Raw genomic sequence first — 15693 nt, 5'->3', positions numbered from 1 at the left:
CCAGCTTGACTGAAAAGGAACACTGGTATAAGGTAATAGATAGGATGAGAGAATAAAAGTTAGAGAAGTAGGAAAACCTGCAATGCCTGGCATTAGCTTTTATCTTTTAAGTACTGGAATCACTTGAAGACATTTGATCAGAGAAATATTGCATAAAGGCGAGTTTGGGAAAACTCAGTTCTGCAGGATATGCTGAAGGCAGAAACTGAATAGAGGGGGGAACCAGCAAAGAGACTATTATAATAATCGATACTTGAAATTATAAGGGGCCTAGATTCAGAAAGGAGTTATGAATGTGATAAACTTCGAAGTGATTGGACTTAGTTACTTTATATGTGAAACAGGTAAAATTTTTAAAATATTGACAAGATTCTGAGCTTTAAAAAATCAGAAGAATCTAATTCTTGACTGAGGAATGCTAAAATAAAAAATAGTATTTTAAGATTTTAGATGTGCTAAGACATACATGTGCTTACACACAAGATGGACAGGGCAAACTTCATGGGAGTGGGCAATCCTCTGGTCATAGGATTGGAAACCTTTCAGATAGGGGCAGAGTTTGAGGCCCAGTAGAAAAAATTTCCAAGAAAGCAAGCTTAAGTTGAGTGAATCATAGTGCTAAAAGAGAACTCACAGTAATAAATTTATTTATGGATGACAAGTCAGTAAAAGACAGAGATTAAAGGAGTAGACTACAGAGCCAGTCTAAGCATTAAGCCATTGAAGCCACAGAAGGGAGAATCTGTAAATTGCTTCAGAGATTAAGATGAATGAAAAATGGCAAATGAATTTTAAAAACAAGGAGGAGAACTGGAATTATCAGTTGATGATATAAAGTGTGACTATAAAGTTTTGAGATCATAGTCATTACCTTACAATCTTATTTTATAATTTTCACGCTTGAAAAAGTCCTTTCTGTTGCATTTTTAATATCAAGGACTCAAAGGTTAGTTAAGAAGTAAAGCATTTGTGTCTGAGAATTCCACAGCCTTTTCAGATGCCTTCAAGGCTTGGAAAGAAAATTTATTATTATTTAACCTGTGTGAGAGACTATAGCTTTTATTCTGTCATTGAGATAGAATAATCAGACCACTATATTATGTGACTTAAAAAAGTCTTTTCCTAGAGTTTTCAGTAATGTGCCACTTGTATTAAAATTTTAAGATTAAAGTGTTAGTTAAAAAGAGGAGATTGGTATTTTCAAAAGTTGTCTCATCATCCATAACCTTTCATCTCAAAACATTGTTAAGTGCAAAACACTACGTAATATTAAGGCCAGTTATATTAAATTTGTATCTATAATAAAGATGTGTATGCTATAATGTCATCATTCATAGCTTCTCTATCGTAGTTGGCGTTACTGCCCATTCTGTCTTCAAAACCCTCATCCTATGACTTCCATATCGCTCTGTGCTGCTTTTCCTCCCACCCACCCTCTGACTGCCCTCTCTCTGTCTTCTTCATTACTTCCTCATTTGTACCCTAAATATAAATACTTCTTGAGGTTCTGCTCTAGGTGCTTTTGTGTCTGGGTCTCATGTATTTTCATCCTAGGGCATAACAAGTATAGTTTCAAACTGTGCTCCAGAGTCCTAAAGAATTCTCAGAACTGTCTCAGAGGCTGCTGAGGAGGCTTGTTAGGGATGGTTTCACCCCTGTAAAGTTGAATAACCCTATCTCCATGTATTGAGGTTTCATGTAATATTTCATTTCAAAAAGGAGGTCATTTCTGCTGCTTAAAAACATGCACACATATACAACAAGAGAGAAAGATAAAAAAACAGTAACTTAAATTTCTCTTTTATATAAATGACACCAAAATCAATACCTCTCTTCTCTCACCTCAGAGCCATTCTTAGGCTTTTACACATTGGACATATTGACCTAGATAAATGGTTATCACTATCACGTTGGATTCCATGTGTCTGACATAAAATTTACTGTCTTTCTCCTACCAAACTTGTTTTCCCACAGAAACTCCTGTATTCCTATTTCTCCTGCCAAACTTGTTTTCCCTAACAGAAACTCCTGTATTCCTATTTCTCCTGCCACACTTGTTTTCCCTAACAGAAACTCCTGTATTCCTATTTCTCCTGCCAAACTTGTTTTCCCTAACAGAAACTCCTGTGTTCCTATTTCTCCTGCCACACTTGTTTTCCCTAACAGAAACTCCTGTATTCCTATTTCTCCTGCCACACTTGTTTTCCCTAACAGAAACTCCTGTATTCCTATTTCTCCTGCCACAGTTGTTTTCCCTAACAACAGAAACTCCTGTATTCCTATTTCTCCTGCCAAACTTGTTTTCCCTAACAGAAACTCCTGTATTCCTATTTCTCCTGCCACACTTGTTTTCCCTAACAACAGAAACTCCTGTATTCCTATTTCTCCTGCCAAACTTGTTTTCCCTAACAGAAATTCCTGTATTCCTATTTCTCCTGCCACACTTGTTTTCCCTAACAACAGAAACTCCTGTATTCCTATTTCTGCTCGTTGCTTTACTATTCTCTGAAACATGCAAGTTTTTTTTTAAGAAAAGGAATTAGTTTTGTATTTTCTTCATTGCTCAAAGTCATCAGTCCCTAAGACCTGTTGATTTTTCCTTAGCTGGTTTACATATTCATCTCTTTGTTACTATTACCATAGCTTCCATAAGGATCCAGGTGTATAATTCCTCATGTTTTGGACTGCTCTCAGAACCTCCAAAGAAATCTCTCTGTCTCTAGGCTCTTAGCCCTGTGGTATATTTTGAAATCCCGAGCCAGATTTCAGTTTTCTTAAATAATGTATTTCTCATTCTCTTCCTATATAAACTCCTGAAGCATTTCTTCCTTCTTTATTTTAGCTGTGTTAAGTGGGGAACACACCAGCTCCCACACGAAATAGTAATACAGTACAGCATTTTATTTAGTGCTTTGTATGTGCTAGGTACTGTGCTAAGCACTTTATATGCATTATCTTATTTCATTTTCCAAACAGTTATCTGAACTAGGTATTGTTACTATCTCTTTGTAGATGGGAAACGGAGATAAGCTAATTGCCTAAAGTCAAACAGCAGATAAGTGTCAGAGTCAGGATTAGCACTCGGAGCCATCTGACATGATAGGCCAAGTGCTGAAGCAATAAGTTCTTTGCCACCTCCCTCCCCTTTTAATCAGGGAGGCATGTGGGCTGCCGGGCAGGAACCACAGAAGGCAGCTGTCAAGGAGACAGGTCTTGCTTGTACAGTGCACTCTTGTTCAGGCTGCACTCTTGCCCAGGCACACACCAGCACACCCAGCCAATTTTCTTTATTTTTTATAGAGACAGGGTCTTACTATGTAGGCTGTTCTTGAACTCCTGGCCTCAAGCGATCCTCCTGTCTTGGTTTGGGATTACAGGTGTGAGCCACCATGCCCATCCTTACCAGCTGTTCGTCAAAAATATATAAAGTTCTCATTCATAAACGAAGTCCATAAGTTCATATATCATAAATTAGCAGTGTTGCTACCTCCTTCTTTGTGACTACCTTTAGCCTTCAGGTTGCCATTTTATGATTTTTTTCTCAAGCTTGTTCTTGATGTTTAATCATAAGTTAATTTCACTGTATCAAAAAATATTTGAGATGATGTTCTGAAAATGATCCTAGTCCCTACCTCACTTCCTTTTGGCTCCAATTTTTATTCTTATTAATTTGAGGGTTTTCCTCATCCTTTTAGCCTGGGAGTTAAGAATACTGACTGTTGTGGGAGTGTTGAAGTAGCCTTTATATATCTTTGCTTCCTTCTCTCCCCTCACCCATCATGCAGCATTTATTCATTCAGCCAATTTAGGGATCTAACAGTGAAGAAGATACATAAGGTCCTGCTTTCATGGCTTTTGTATTTTACTGGGAAGAAACAGATATAAACAAGTAAACAAAATGCTTACAGATGTGATAGCACCTGGCATTTAGCAGTTTCTCATGATGGGTGGTTGGTGATAGAAATGGGCATTTGTGTGCTATGTGCACACCAAGAACCATAGTAGGAGAGTGCCTTGCAAAAGCACACGTCTTTCAAAAAGAGCACACATACACGTGTTCCTCATGTTTAGTTACTCCCTGGTTTAACCATCTCATGCTTAGATGCAACATATGGCTTTTACTTTGTTACTTAGTTGTCTAACTTCAAAAAGACAGTCAACAATAATGCTCTTCCTATGGCAAAATTAATATAGCATCAAGCCACTTTCACAGGTGCTATGTTTCTTTTTTCCTCCTTTTTACTCCCCAGGATGAAATGGGACCTAGAATCAAAGAAGCAATAGTTTTTCTCTATACCTGTAAAAGATTAGCTTTTCATCATTGGGGATGATGCAAGCAGGAAAACCAAATGCAAGAAAACAGAGATGAAGCCAAAAAGGACAATTTCTGATTGTAATAGCTGGTTTCTGTTTCATATCACTGAGCAAGATGAGAAAGTTTTGCAGAGTTTTATAGGAACAGCTTCCACGGTTCTAAACGATGACCTCACCCTCAATGCCCTTGCCAGGTGGTTAGCCCCACTGTGAAAACACAGGTTGATTTTCAACATGAAACAAGCCAGAGTATGGAATGATATTTTCAGGTGACAGTTGGGGTTCTATTGCCTGTAATTAGCACCTCTTAACCCTCAGATTTGCCCTTGCCCTTTTCAGGCTGTTGAAGCTCAAATCCGAAGTTTTGGACAGACTCCTTCTCAACTACTCATAGAGCCCCATCCTCCCAGAGGTTCTGCCATGCAAGTGGTAAGTGCTATTTTTACTCTCTTCATTTCTTGCCTCTCCTTCAGATCTGCTTGATATTCATAACAGTCTTTCATTGTGCTTGAGTTTCTCCACCACATGTGGGTTTGTTTTTTTATGCAATATTTGTCAACCTGCTAACAACCAGCAGATGTTATTGCATTGTCTCCTGGAATCTTTGAAAAGGTAAATGTTGCTCCAGTGCTCTTGTATTTCATCAGTTGGTGTCTTGTGTTACAGAATTGAAAGGTCCATAATTGTCATGAATCCTCACTGTAGGATAAAGGACTCCAGACATAGGGTTGATGACTTTTCTGGTTTGATTCTCTGAGTTTCTAGATTAGTTTTGCTGTTGTATTTATTCTTTACATCCCAATATATTTTTCAGTTTGGGAATTTTAAAACAAATTCTAATACATAAGATATTGTTACTGAAGGTCAGGGACCACCGTGGGGAGAAAATGATGGTTTGATATAACAAACCAGCCAAAACTTAGTGGCTTAAAACAATAATGTATTGTATTTCTCATGATTCTGAGGGTTAGATGAAAATCTTTCCTGCTCTTTTCACCTCGCCTCACTCACACACTGCTGGGGGCGTGGGCTGATGTAGCCAGGCTTCTCTTTCCACGTGGCCTTTCATCCTTAAGGAAGCTAGACCAGGCCACTCCCATGGTAGAAGCAGTCCCATGAGAATGAAGACAGACAGAAGCAGCCAGACTTCTTGAGGCTTGCTTTTGAACCTACACATCACTTATGCCACATTTTATTGGTCAAAGTGAGTCAAAAGTCAACCCAGAATCATGGGTACAGAAATAGACTTGAGCTACAAAATAAGGTGGCCATTTTACCTTTATAGTTCCTGAAATTTCAGGGGGAAAATTCTTCAATGAGGAAAAAAAAATTGGCACAGTAACAAATTGAAGTGCATGATTAACATAATTTTTAAGGAATAGACTATACATATTGTTTTTCAATTGTCCCTCATAAAAAGAAGTTGCTCATTGCTGTTTTAAATTAAGAATAGAGACTACAAAGTCTGTTCCTGTAAATATAATGAACAATTATATAAAGTCAAATTCCATGTTGTGGTGTAGAGATAGCAGAATTTTGATAAATACTGGGAAGGAAAGAGTAGCAGTGAAGAAAGTAAGAAATAGAGAGGAGGCCCTGCTACCTCTGGCTCTTTTTCCCTTTTTTTTTTTTCCTTTCTCTTCCCACGTCACCTTTTTCTGTGTCTTTTTTTCCCTCTGTGCTCTTTGTCATTTTCTTTCTTCTTCCAAGATTTTTTCTCCTTCTTTATCTAGCAGTATGAATTGGCCATCATAAGCTATACACATTTTAAAAATTGTTTGCATCACTCTTTCCCCTACATGTTTTTAAATCAGTAAAATCAGATTTAGATGAATATAAAGAGTGACTTTAGTGGGCAGAAGACTACAGAGAGCGAACATTTAGCAAGAACAATGGAAGATAGTGCCATAAAAATAGTAAGAATGATTTATGTTTGCGTTTGGAATTAGCTTTAGTAATAGCTTGCCATTGAGACTCAGGCTGCGTTGGTGCTGGCAAATGGAAGCACCTCCCCTGCTCCACTGACTTTCTGCTGGGGTCACTGCCCAGCCTTCCATGGCAGAGGCTTATTGGCTCATACAGGCAGAGCAGCTTTGCTATCCCGAGGGTGAGAAGGCCGGGAAGGCGCATGCTCATATGAGGATGGGAGGCCGTCTTTTCCATTACCTTTATCCTCTGAATTGAATACCTGAACTCCTCTTCAGACTTGAACAAATTGTATTTTTCACTTTGTGAATATGTGCATGGGGAAAAGGCATTTTAAAAAGAAACGAGAGTTGTCAACAAACATATACTTAATCTGGGAAAACTGATGAAACCTGGCTAGCAATTTCCTACTTGTACCCCAGCCTTGGCTCACAGAGGTACCCAGTATTAAAAGAGGCTTTGTTTCTTTTATATCCCTATTTTACCAGTTGCTCTGCTCATCCGCAGCTGCTGCCATCACTGCAGAGTAGCCTAGTAGTGTGGGGTGTGGTTTTCTTATTTCTGGTGTTTCTCATTCATACTTTTTAGCCAAGGATATGATGAAACGCCCAAGAGAGTTTCCTGCTACTTGCCTGCATCAGGAGCTCTAGTCAGGATGGGGTGTGCAGGAGCAGACTAGAGGGACAGATAGTTGTACGAAGGCAGTGGACAGTTCTGGACATGGTGTCTGCAGCTTGCTGTGGAAGGTGGCTGGTCCTTGCCGTGTGGCTTACAGTTGGCCCACCAGTGTCACTATGTAAACGAGACATTCTTCCTACACATGAGAGATTTTTTTCGTGTTTTTTAAGGGTATAAACATTGGAACTATTCAATTTGAGCCTAATTATATTTACAGTATGAGCTGTTAAGCTCAGAAATATGTATGTACTTCCTTTCAGTGAGACTTTATGATTATGTTGTACTCTGATTTTCTCTGAGTTTATAAATTGACTTTAGTAAATATTATTTAAAAACTACATAATTGAAAAATAAGACTTGGTACTTGGAAATGATGTTCATTTCCTTTTCCTAGGACTTCTTTAAAATTAGCTTATGGGATATTTTCCTTCATGTTGCTCCCTGTTTCTCATTTTTACCTAATTTCACAGAATTCCTTAAAAACAGTATAAAACGTTCTTTGTGTGACAAAAACTAGTGATACTAGGGTTTTAAAAATCAAAGGCCACATGTTTATGGTTTTTAGTAACATTCAGATGAGCTCCCCTATCAACCATCAATGCACCCCAACACACACATACACACACACACACACACACACACACACAAATATAGCAGAAATTAAAGCCACCTCGTGCTGCGTTAAGTGCATGAGCCATAATATACACCAGGTGTAGTAATTAGCAGGCACACGAAGGCTGCCTATTTGTCTGGTTTTGCTGCTGTTGCTGTATCCCCCTGTGTTTTCACACCATCAGATAGTTGGATTTAATTGAGGCCACATCAGATGAGGCATTACTGACACCTTTAATTGAATGAGCATCCAGGGAGGATTAACTCATAATATTGATTGGCTTTTAGCCACTTGCTCAGAAGGGTGTCCGGGTAGCTTATTAGTTGCCTTTATTTACACCTTTATGCAAAGAGTGCAAATAGGAATTCTTAGTGCAATATGTTTTTCTAAGTACTCTTAATAACTTTTTTAAAAGGACTGATAATAAAAATGCAAATGTATTTAATTTTTTATTACCAGTTCTGAATAAATATGTGTTAAATATATGTGCCTGCACATTTACATATACCTGGTGTTTTGAAATATGGCAGAAGGAAAGTAGCCAGAAGCATTTCATCAAAGTGTTTCAATTCTGAATGATACTAATCAGCTATTAGAAAACAGACATGGTAGGAGAGAATTGCTGAAAATGTACAGTGCAATTACTGTATGATAGCACACTACCACAAAGTGTAAATAAAGCCAGTAAATCAGAGCAGTGTTATATATGTCTTGGATTATGACATATGGGTTGTAAGAATGTTCCAAATCCTTAGTAGTCTTCAAGATTTATTTGGTTGCTGGTTATTAGAACAGACAGTGTTTCATTTAACATTTTCAATTACTCTCTGTTTTTTGAAGGAGAAATCAAAAAAGTCTTGAGCTCTAGTTTTGTTTGTTTTTTAACCAACAGGGAAGAGGAACACCTGGGTATTTCTCTTTATTCCTAGCTACAGCAGAAAGCAGTAGCATTTGCATTACAATAGGCAGTGTTTATGATTTGGTACACTATATAAATATATTGTTTTTACAAGTACATTTATGCATTGCTTTCAAACACCTTTATAATTAAGTTTGTACATTACGTTCATAAGTTATTTCTCTACTGTAATAATATATGCATGTAGTCTAACTATTGTTTATAAATGTATTTGTTTTCGTTATCTCTTTGTAGTTGTCAAAATCTTCCTGCTAACTCAACACAACTTTTGATGATCTTTGGAAATTACCTTGGCTTGCTTTTATGCCTATTGTCCATTCTTACTGTTTTTTTAGTGCTAAAAGATCATTATGTGACACATGATAGCAACCAGCATGGTTTAATGCAATCCCCAGCACTTTGCCTATGTAGAAGCTAAATCAAATCATTCTTTTAGTTTTTCGTGGCAGTGGGGAGGGAAAGGGAGCTCATAAAATTTATCAATTTTAAAGTGTTTCTGTTAATGTATTCTACTTCAATCCCCCAAAATTCCAACTAATGACATACATGAATAACAGACAGATCATGACTGCTGTTTCTACAAGCCTTTCTGCTCACTGTGCTTCCACTTACAACTTGTGTTAATATGGTCTTCCTCTTCTTTTCCTGCACCCCCTCTCTTTCTTGTGTTTCTTTGTCTTTTCCTTCTTGTATATTTGGGTCTTGTCATGCCCACTCAACAGTATCTCCTCCTGCAGAGTCCATTGATGTTCACAGACAAAGCCCAGCAGGATGTTATCATGGTCCTCAAGTTTCCCTCCAACTCCCCTGTTACTCACGTGGCAGCCAACACCCAGCCTGGTTTGGCAACTCCTGCTGTGATCACAGTTACTGCTAACAGGTTATTTGCAGTGAACAAATGGCACAACCTTCCTGGTAAGTAAAGAAATACCATTATAAGGCATGGTAACTGCTGAACACTGTATAATAACCACTTAAATATATCATATCTCAACATTGAAGCTTTTAATTTTCAAGCATTAGTCTGAATCAAATTGTTTAATAGTTTGAAAGGCTTAAAAAAGGCCCACGTGAGGCATATGGTACAAATGTTAAAAACAAACTATTTTTTAGCTTCTGGTGGTTTATCTTTATCCTTGGAGATAAATATTGTTTCTAATATAATATTTTAATATAATGATATTCTATATTGTGTCCATAAACAGTATATATTTATTCATCAAATGTTTTTTTTTTCTCATTCATTTTACTTAATAAACACTTGGGTTTTTACAAATTTTTGTTTGTTTTTAGAGACAAGGCCTTGCTCTGTCAACTCAGGCTGGAGTGCAGTCGTGTGATCATAGCTCACTGTACCCTTGAACTCCTGGGCACAAGCAATCCTCCTGCCTCAGCCTCCTGATTAGCTAGGACTACAGGCACGCAGCACCATGCCTGGCTAATTATTTTTAACTTTTCGTAGAGATGGGCTCACTATGTTGCCCAGGCTGGTCTTGAACTCGTGGCCTCCAGCAGTCCTCCTGCCTCAGCCTCTTAAAGTGTTGGGATTACAGGCATGAGCCACTATGTCCAGCCACAGTAAACACTTTTGATTGTCTGTTACGTGCCAGAAACTGTACCTTTTTGTGCTTGGCATGGCAGTATTGGTAGTATTTGTTGAGGATAATAGAAAAAAACAAAGAACACTTAAATTACATAGCCAAAATATTGAATATCTGTAAGTACCTTCTGTTCTTCCGTTAAATGCTCAACACAGTCATTCTCAACTGAAATAACCATTAGAATCATAAACAGTGCAGATTTAAAGAGGCATTGAAAGTTTATCTACTCCAGCCATGTTTTGCCAGTGAGGACACTGAGCCCAGGGAGCTCGCCTTATTCTGCATCAAATATGCCCAGTCAGTGCCAGAGTTTGAGCCCAGGTTTTCTCACTCGGATTTTATGACCACCCCTCTGTAATGTATTCTCTCTCATTAGAGCAGGAAAGTTGGGACCTGGATTCAGCACTGTTCTTTTTGGCCACCAGTTAGAATTTTTTTTAAGAAGAAGGAAAATCTTTTAAACTTCTGGAGATTATAGAGTTTTTTCCCAAGCCGTTGTTTTAGGTAGGCAGATTTAAAAGATACATTTTAATAGTTCATGAAATTGTCATTAAATCTCTGAAGTGTGCATAAAGCACTGCTCGTTAGTATACCTGAAATGGTTGCAAAAATACAAGTTCTCAAACAAGGACCTCATGCCAAATTAAATGCAACAGCTTTCACAAGGGAACAGAATTGACATTCAAACAAAAACTTGGTACATTGACTGAGCTCAATAAGATATACCTACCACAAAGAATCTGTAGTTGGTATTAGAATTGATTAAATATAGCCATTTTCCTGGGTATATTGGAAATGAAATGATGAAAATAAATGCCAATATTTGACTACAAAATAGATTTCAGAAAAGGTAGAGACAGTAAAAATGGAGGCAGATATTTAATATCTCTATTATTATGTCCTTTTATTCCTTTTTATGTAAGTGAATTTCTCTTACAGAAGTAAATATGAAAATAACATACTTATATTTTGGGACTAAATATTACAATTTATGTAAGAAACGTGATTTTTTTTGTTTCTCTAAACACTCTTTTTAGAAGAAAAACATGCTGGTGATATGTTCTATTAAATACACTAGAGGATTTACCTACTCTATGTGCCGTTACCCTTAGAGCTTTGCACCAGCATGTGTGACTTCAAGACCACCACTGATGATGCTTATCCTGGGTGGCTGTTTCTGGCAGCCCTGAGAGCTTCTTCAGTTTAAACAGAGTGACATCAGATGTGAGGAGGGGCAAACCTTGCAACTGCTGGAAAGCCCTGACTGTACTCTGCCCCCATCTTTACTTTAGCCTAGGAAGAGTTGGCTCAACGGGAACTGAGCTGGCTCAACCACAGGGCTCCTCCGTCTCCAGCTGATTTCAAGTTTTAGCACTGATAACCCTAAGCATTTAAGACCCTAAGCATTGATGACTAAGCTTCTGGCTTCTGCCTTTCCAGCAAGCCGGTGTCCCTCACTGAAAAGCTTGCTTCCCTTAATACCTAGTGGTCAGGTATTATCTTCTCCACTTCCAATTTTTCTATAAATAAATATGTAAAGTGATTTAGGGGTAGAGTCCCACTGCTGAAGTACCACTTAGGATGCATCCAACTGTTCCCAGTCCTGGCTCACCTTTCCGTAAGACAGCTAGGGGAACTGCAAGGTTCTGCAGAATCTTGTCTATATTTCTGCTCAGTGAGCTTTCATTGTGTCTATAACTGTGTCATTAGAGATGTTTGTCTTCACCCTTTCCATACATACTGCCTTTACAGTATGACACAGCAACTTTTCACCAGAAAAATACAAAAAGTAATAACATATGGGAATACACCACAGGCAGTTATCTTTCTAGAATATGATCTCCAATTTGAGCTGCACCTACAACTAAGAATATTAAGTGTTTATTATATTAAGTCTATGCTTCATTTTAGGTATGTTTGCATAAATCTAACCTTTCATTCTATCTCTTGCTACCTTTAGCTCTCACTATGCCTTGATTTAAAACAAACATCAAAAATCCCTGACAGTTTTTCTTTGGTAAATATCAAATTCATATTACAATATATTTTTTTTAATTTTAGGTTCTGTTTCTTTTCTGAGGATCTATGATTTCCATAGCTCATTCATTAGACAGCTGGTTCCCCTCAGTTCTTTGAGTAGTGTCTGATTTAGAAAATAAATAATCTTTAACCTCCCTTCTCATTCAAAGGACCTTGAAAACCTCCAAAAATTAGAATAACACCAGCAAATGTTTATAGAGCATTTTTCTAGTTTCTAAGATTTTCCTTCTTCCTAAAAAAAATTCTAACTGGTGGCCAAAAAGAACAGTGCTGAATCCAGGTCCCAACTTTCCTGCTCTAATGAAAGAGGGGAGAGGTGGTCGTAAAATCTGAGTGAGAAAACCTGGGCTCAAACTCTGCCACTGACTGGGCATATTTGATGCAGAATAAGGCGAGCTCCCTGGGTTCAGTGTCCTCACTGGCAAAACATGGCTGGAGTAGATAAACTTTCATGCCTCTTCAAGTAGTGTTTTAATCATTTTATGTGTATTAACTCAATCTCCTTAACAACCTGAGGATGTATGTTCTGTACTTAGGTTGAAACCATAAGAAATTGCGTTTTTTTATAGGTCAAAACAGTCAGTTATTGGCAATTTCATATGGTTCAATCTAACCTATTTTATAGATCAGGAAATGGAAACATAGAGATTACATAACTTGACCAAGGTCATACAGCCAGTCAGTGGCAGAAGTGGGATTTGAAGCATCACCAAACCTCCTTAAACCCATTTCACTGACAGTTTGGTTTTAATGTTTCTAAGATCTCAGATTATCAGAGAAGTAGAGAGAAATTCTAAAGGTATTAGTGTTGATTGACACTGGTATTACTGGAAGTAAGTGGCACTATTGGGTAGACCAGAGGCTGTGGTGCATTTTTCCTGGTCCTCCCTTGTGAGTATCCTGTGATTTCTTTGCCAGCAGAGCCAGTAATCAGCAAAGACAAATACCTTTTGGGTTTGTTTTTTTTTTTTGAGAGTCATTATGGTTTCTTTTCTTCAGTTACTTTAGTTTCTTATACATACTGTAATTTCTATCGCCAATACTGTACTTAGGTATTTTATCAGTATTAATGACCTTCCAAACATCCTTAAAAAGTTGGTATTTACTAACTGGAGAAAGTATGACAGAGTAAGTTTAAAATAATCTAATGAACTTATTGAAATGTACCCCATATTTATTTTCAGCCCCTCAAAGACAGATAGATTTCCTAAAATCTGATGGTAAGACAGGAATAATACAGGGTAATCGCAGGAGAATAGAAAATTCCAGGCAGCAGTTTCTTGACTATCAAAAGGAAACTGTTGAAATAGCTGCAGAAGCTAGGATCTGATAAGACCCTGAAAAACCAGGGTGCAGGCCAACCTGGCTGAGACTGTCTGGACCCAACATGGTGCTGAGTTTGATCTAGGTTTCACATAGGACCTCATTATATGCTCATTAACATACAAATCACACACCCACCAGTGCCATGACAGTTCCAGGAGCACTCATATTTGGTGTAAAAATGGATGGCACCACAGTTCTGAGAAATCACCACCTTTTTCCAGGAATCTTTATGAACATTCCACCCCTTGGTTAAAGAAGCCCATAAAGATAGGAACCCCAACACCCGTTGTCCACGACTCTCTTTTGAGTACACCCACACTCCCCTTTTGAGTGTGTACTTTTTGCTTTGCAATAAATCTCCATACTTCCACTATTTTCTGACTTGTCCTTGAGTTTCTCCTCATCACAGTGTCAAGAGCCAGGGTTGAAGTCCCACTGGTGTTAGGGGACCTCCCTTAACCCACCGGTATCAATGGCATTAAGCAGAGCTCTAATACCAACCAAGCAATAATGTGAATGCTTGTGAGTCTATAAAAAGTAGACACTGAGCAGGGTGAATGGCTGAGTCATTTGGGGAAAATAGTTCGGAAAAGGGCCCAGAATTTAACTATCAGAACTATGAAGCTGAAAAGATCATTTATTCCGAACCCTGTTTTAGGGTTTATGATTTGCACAAGGTTGCATCAGGTAGTTCCTGATTCCTGATATACTTCCTCTCTACCGAAAGTCCTTCTCCCTTTCGGAGGGAAACAGCCTGCAAAACCTCTCTTCAATTATAAAATAAGTATGCCTGAATCTTTAAAACCATTTTGAGAATTGAACAAAGTATTCTTAGGATAGATTGATTTTTGTTATTCATCTCCTTCTCAGAGTATTTTTAAATTGAAACCATGGAAATATTAAATATTAATAAAACTTTTTAAACCCTCAATCCAATCTTTAAGAAAATATTTCAGCCAAATGCACTTAACTAAAACATTTATCTGTGGATAGCTTTCTTTATTTTTATTCAAACTTTCAATTGATTGATTTTAAGTGACGGATGAAACACTAAATGTTCCCTGACTTAGAGCTTTCCCTTTCTCCATCATAAGTTGACATTTTTGTGGATCCTTTGTGCTGCAGCATTCAAAACTGCCTTTTTAAGAAGTAACAAAAAAATAGTATTTGCTACAGTCAGCAGATGGTTGTCACATTTTGTTTTCAGTGCGCTTTACCACTTAATTTTGTTTTGTTGCAGCATCAGAGGTTGCCAGTCAAGCATCTGCTACAGCTTTTGGCCTAGGACTGGAGCCACTGCTGATGGCACATGTTCAGAGCGGCACTAATCTAAAATAAATGTTTAATAAGCTAGCCATAAAAGCACCTGGATTTTTGTTCTTTAAATTTCACAAAACTGCATGAAAGATTTAGAGGTTGGAAACAATTCTACATAAGGTTTGACTTACGCATTTTTATGTAGTTTAGTATATAAAAAATAATGCCTTTTTTCTTTATCTTTTGTGAATTCCAGCTCATCAAGGTGCTGTACAAGACCAGCCATACCAGCTGCCAGTGGAAATCGATCCTCTCATAGGTCTGTCACTTCCTTCTCTCTTTGCGATTCATTAAGCTCTGTATGGTGGCCCTGAAGTGTAGATTACAGTTGTTTTTCACTTGCTGGTTGCTGGGAATGGAATTTTCCTGATAAACCATTTGCATGCAAATTGGAATGCAATGAGCTGTGGCTATGCTGGTATTTCATCAACTCCCCCTCGTTGGTTTGCCTAATTTGAACAGGCCTAGGACGCGTGTCACTGAAAATTAATATGGATGCTGTAATAATGTGTGATTGAGAATGCGCATGAAGTACTGTCAGGATAATATTGGATCTTTTCATCACTCAGACTTGTTGATGAGCAGGAGCGAGGCACGTTATGATGAATTGGTGCACCGGTAATGTGATGGAGCTCCTTTGCTAGGAAAATTTTCATAATAACAGTGGGGTTCTTAGCAGCACTGTGTTATGAAAAATAAAACTGTAGTGCCAGGGTTTCATCATTAAAGGAGATCAATCCTTTCTTCCTAGACCCTCTGTTCAGTCTGAGGGGATTAATGTGCAATTGCAGAGCAGTTTCAAAGTTGAAATATATTGCCCAGCCAATGGTAGTGTTAAGATATTTGTATTCATTTTCTTAGGGTCCTACAGCCCAATAAATTGCCAGTGGAGGTTAAATTTGTTCAGGGGAGAAAAAAATAGGGAGGCCACCAGAAAGAGCCATTGGGATGAAATGAGC

General features: G+C 37.9%; 1 protein-coding gene across 3 annotated transcripts in view; it reads left to right on the top strand.

Moving 5' to 3' along the window:
* The window catches only part of LRBA (LPS responsive beige-like anchor protein), a 763816-nt gene that overhangs the window by 699115 nt on the left and 49008 nt on the right, over positions 1–15693 (top strand). For 2 of the 3 annotated variants that reach the window (XM_054553557.2, XM_054553558.2), the window contains 3 exons: positions 4654–4743; positions 9173–9365; positions 14931–14993. In XM_054553557.2, coding sequence (XP_054409532.1) covers positions 4654–4743; positions 9173–9365; positions 14931–14993 — 346 coding nt within the window. The remainder of the gene's footprint in view (positions 1–4653; positions 4744–9172; positions 9366–14930; positions 14994–15693) is intronic. The other variant, XM_024245927.3, reaches the window with a different exon arrangement.

Source organism: Pongo abelii, chromosome 3, assembly GCF_028885655.2.
Source record: "Pongo abelii isolate AG06213 chromosome 3, NHGRI_mPonAbe1-v2.0_pri, whole genome shotgun sequence".
NCBI classification, from domain to species: domain Eukaryota; kingdom Metazoa; phylum Chordata; class Mammalia; order Primates; family Hominidae; genus Pongo; species Pongo abelii.
Note: the sequence above shows the minus strand (reverse complement) of the source record. Positions and strands in the feature narration are given on the sequence as shown.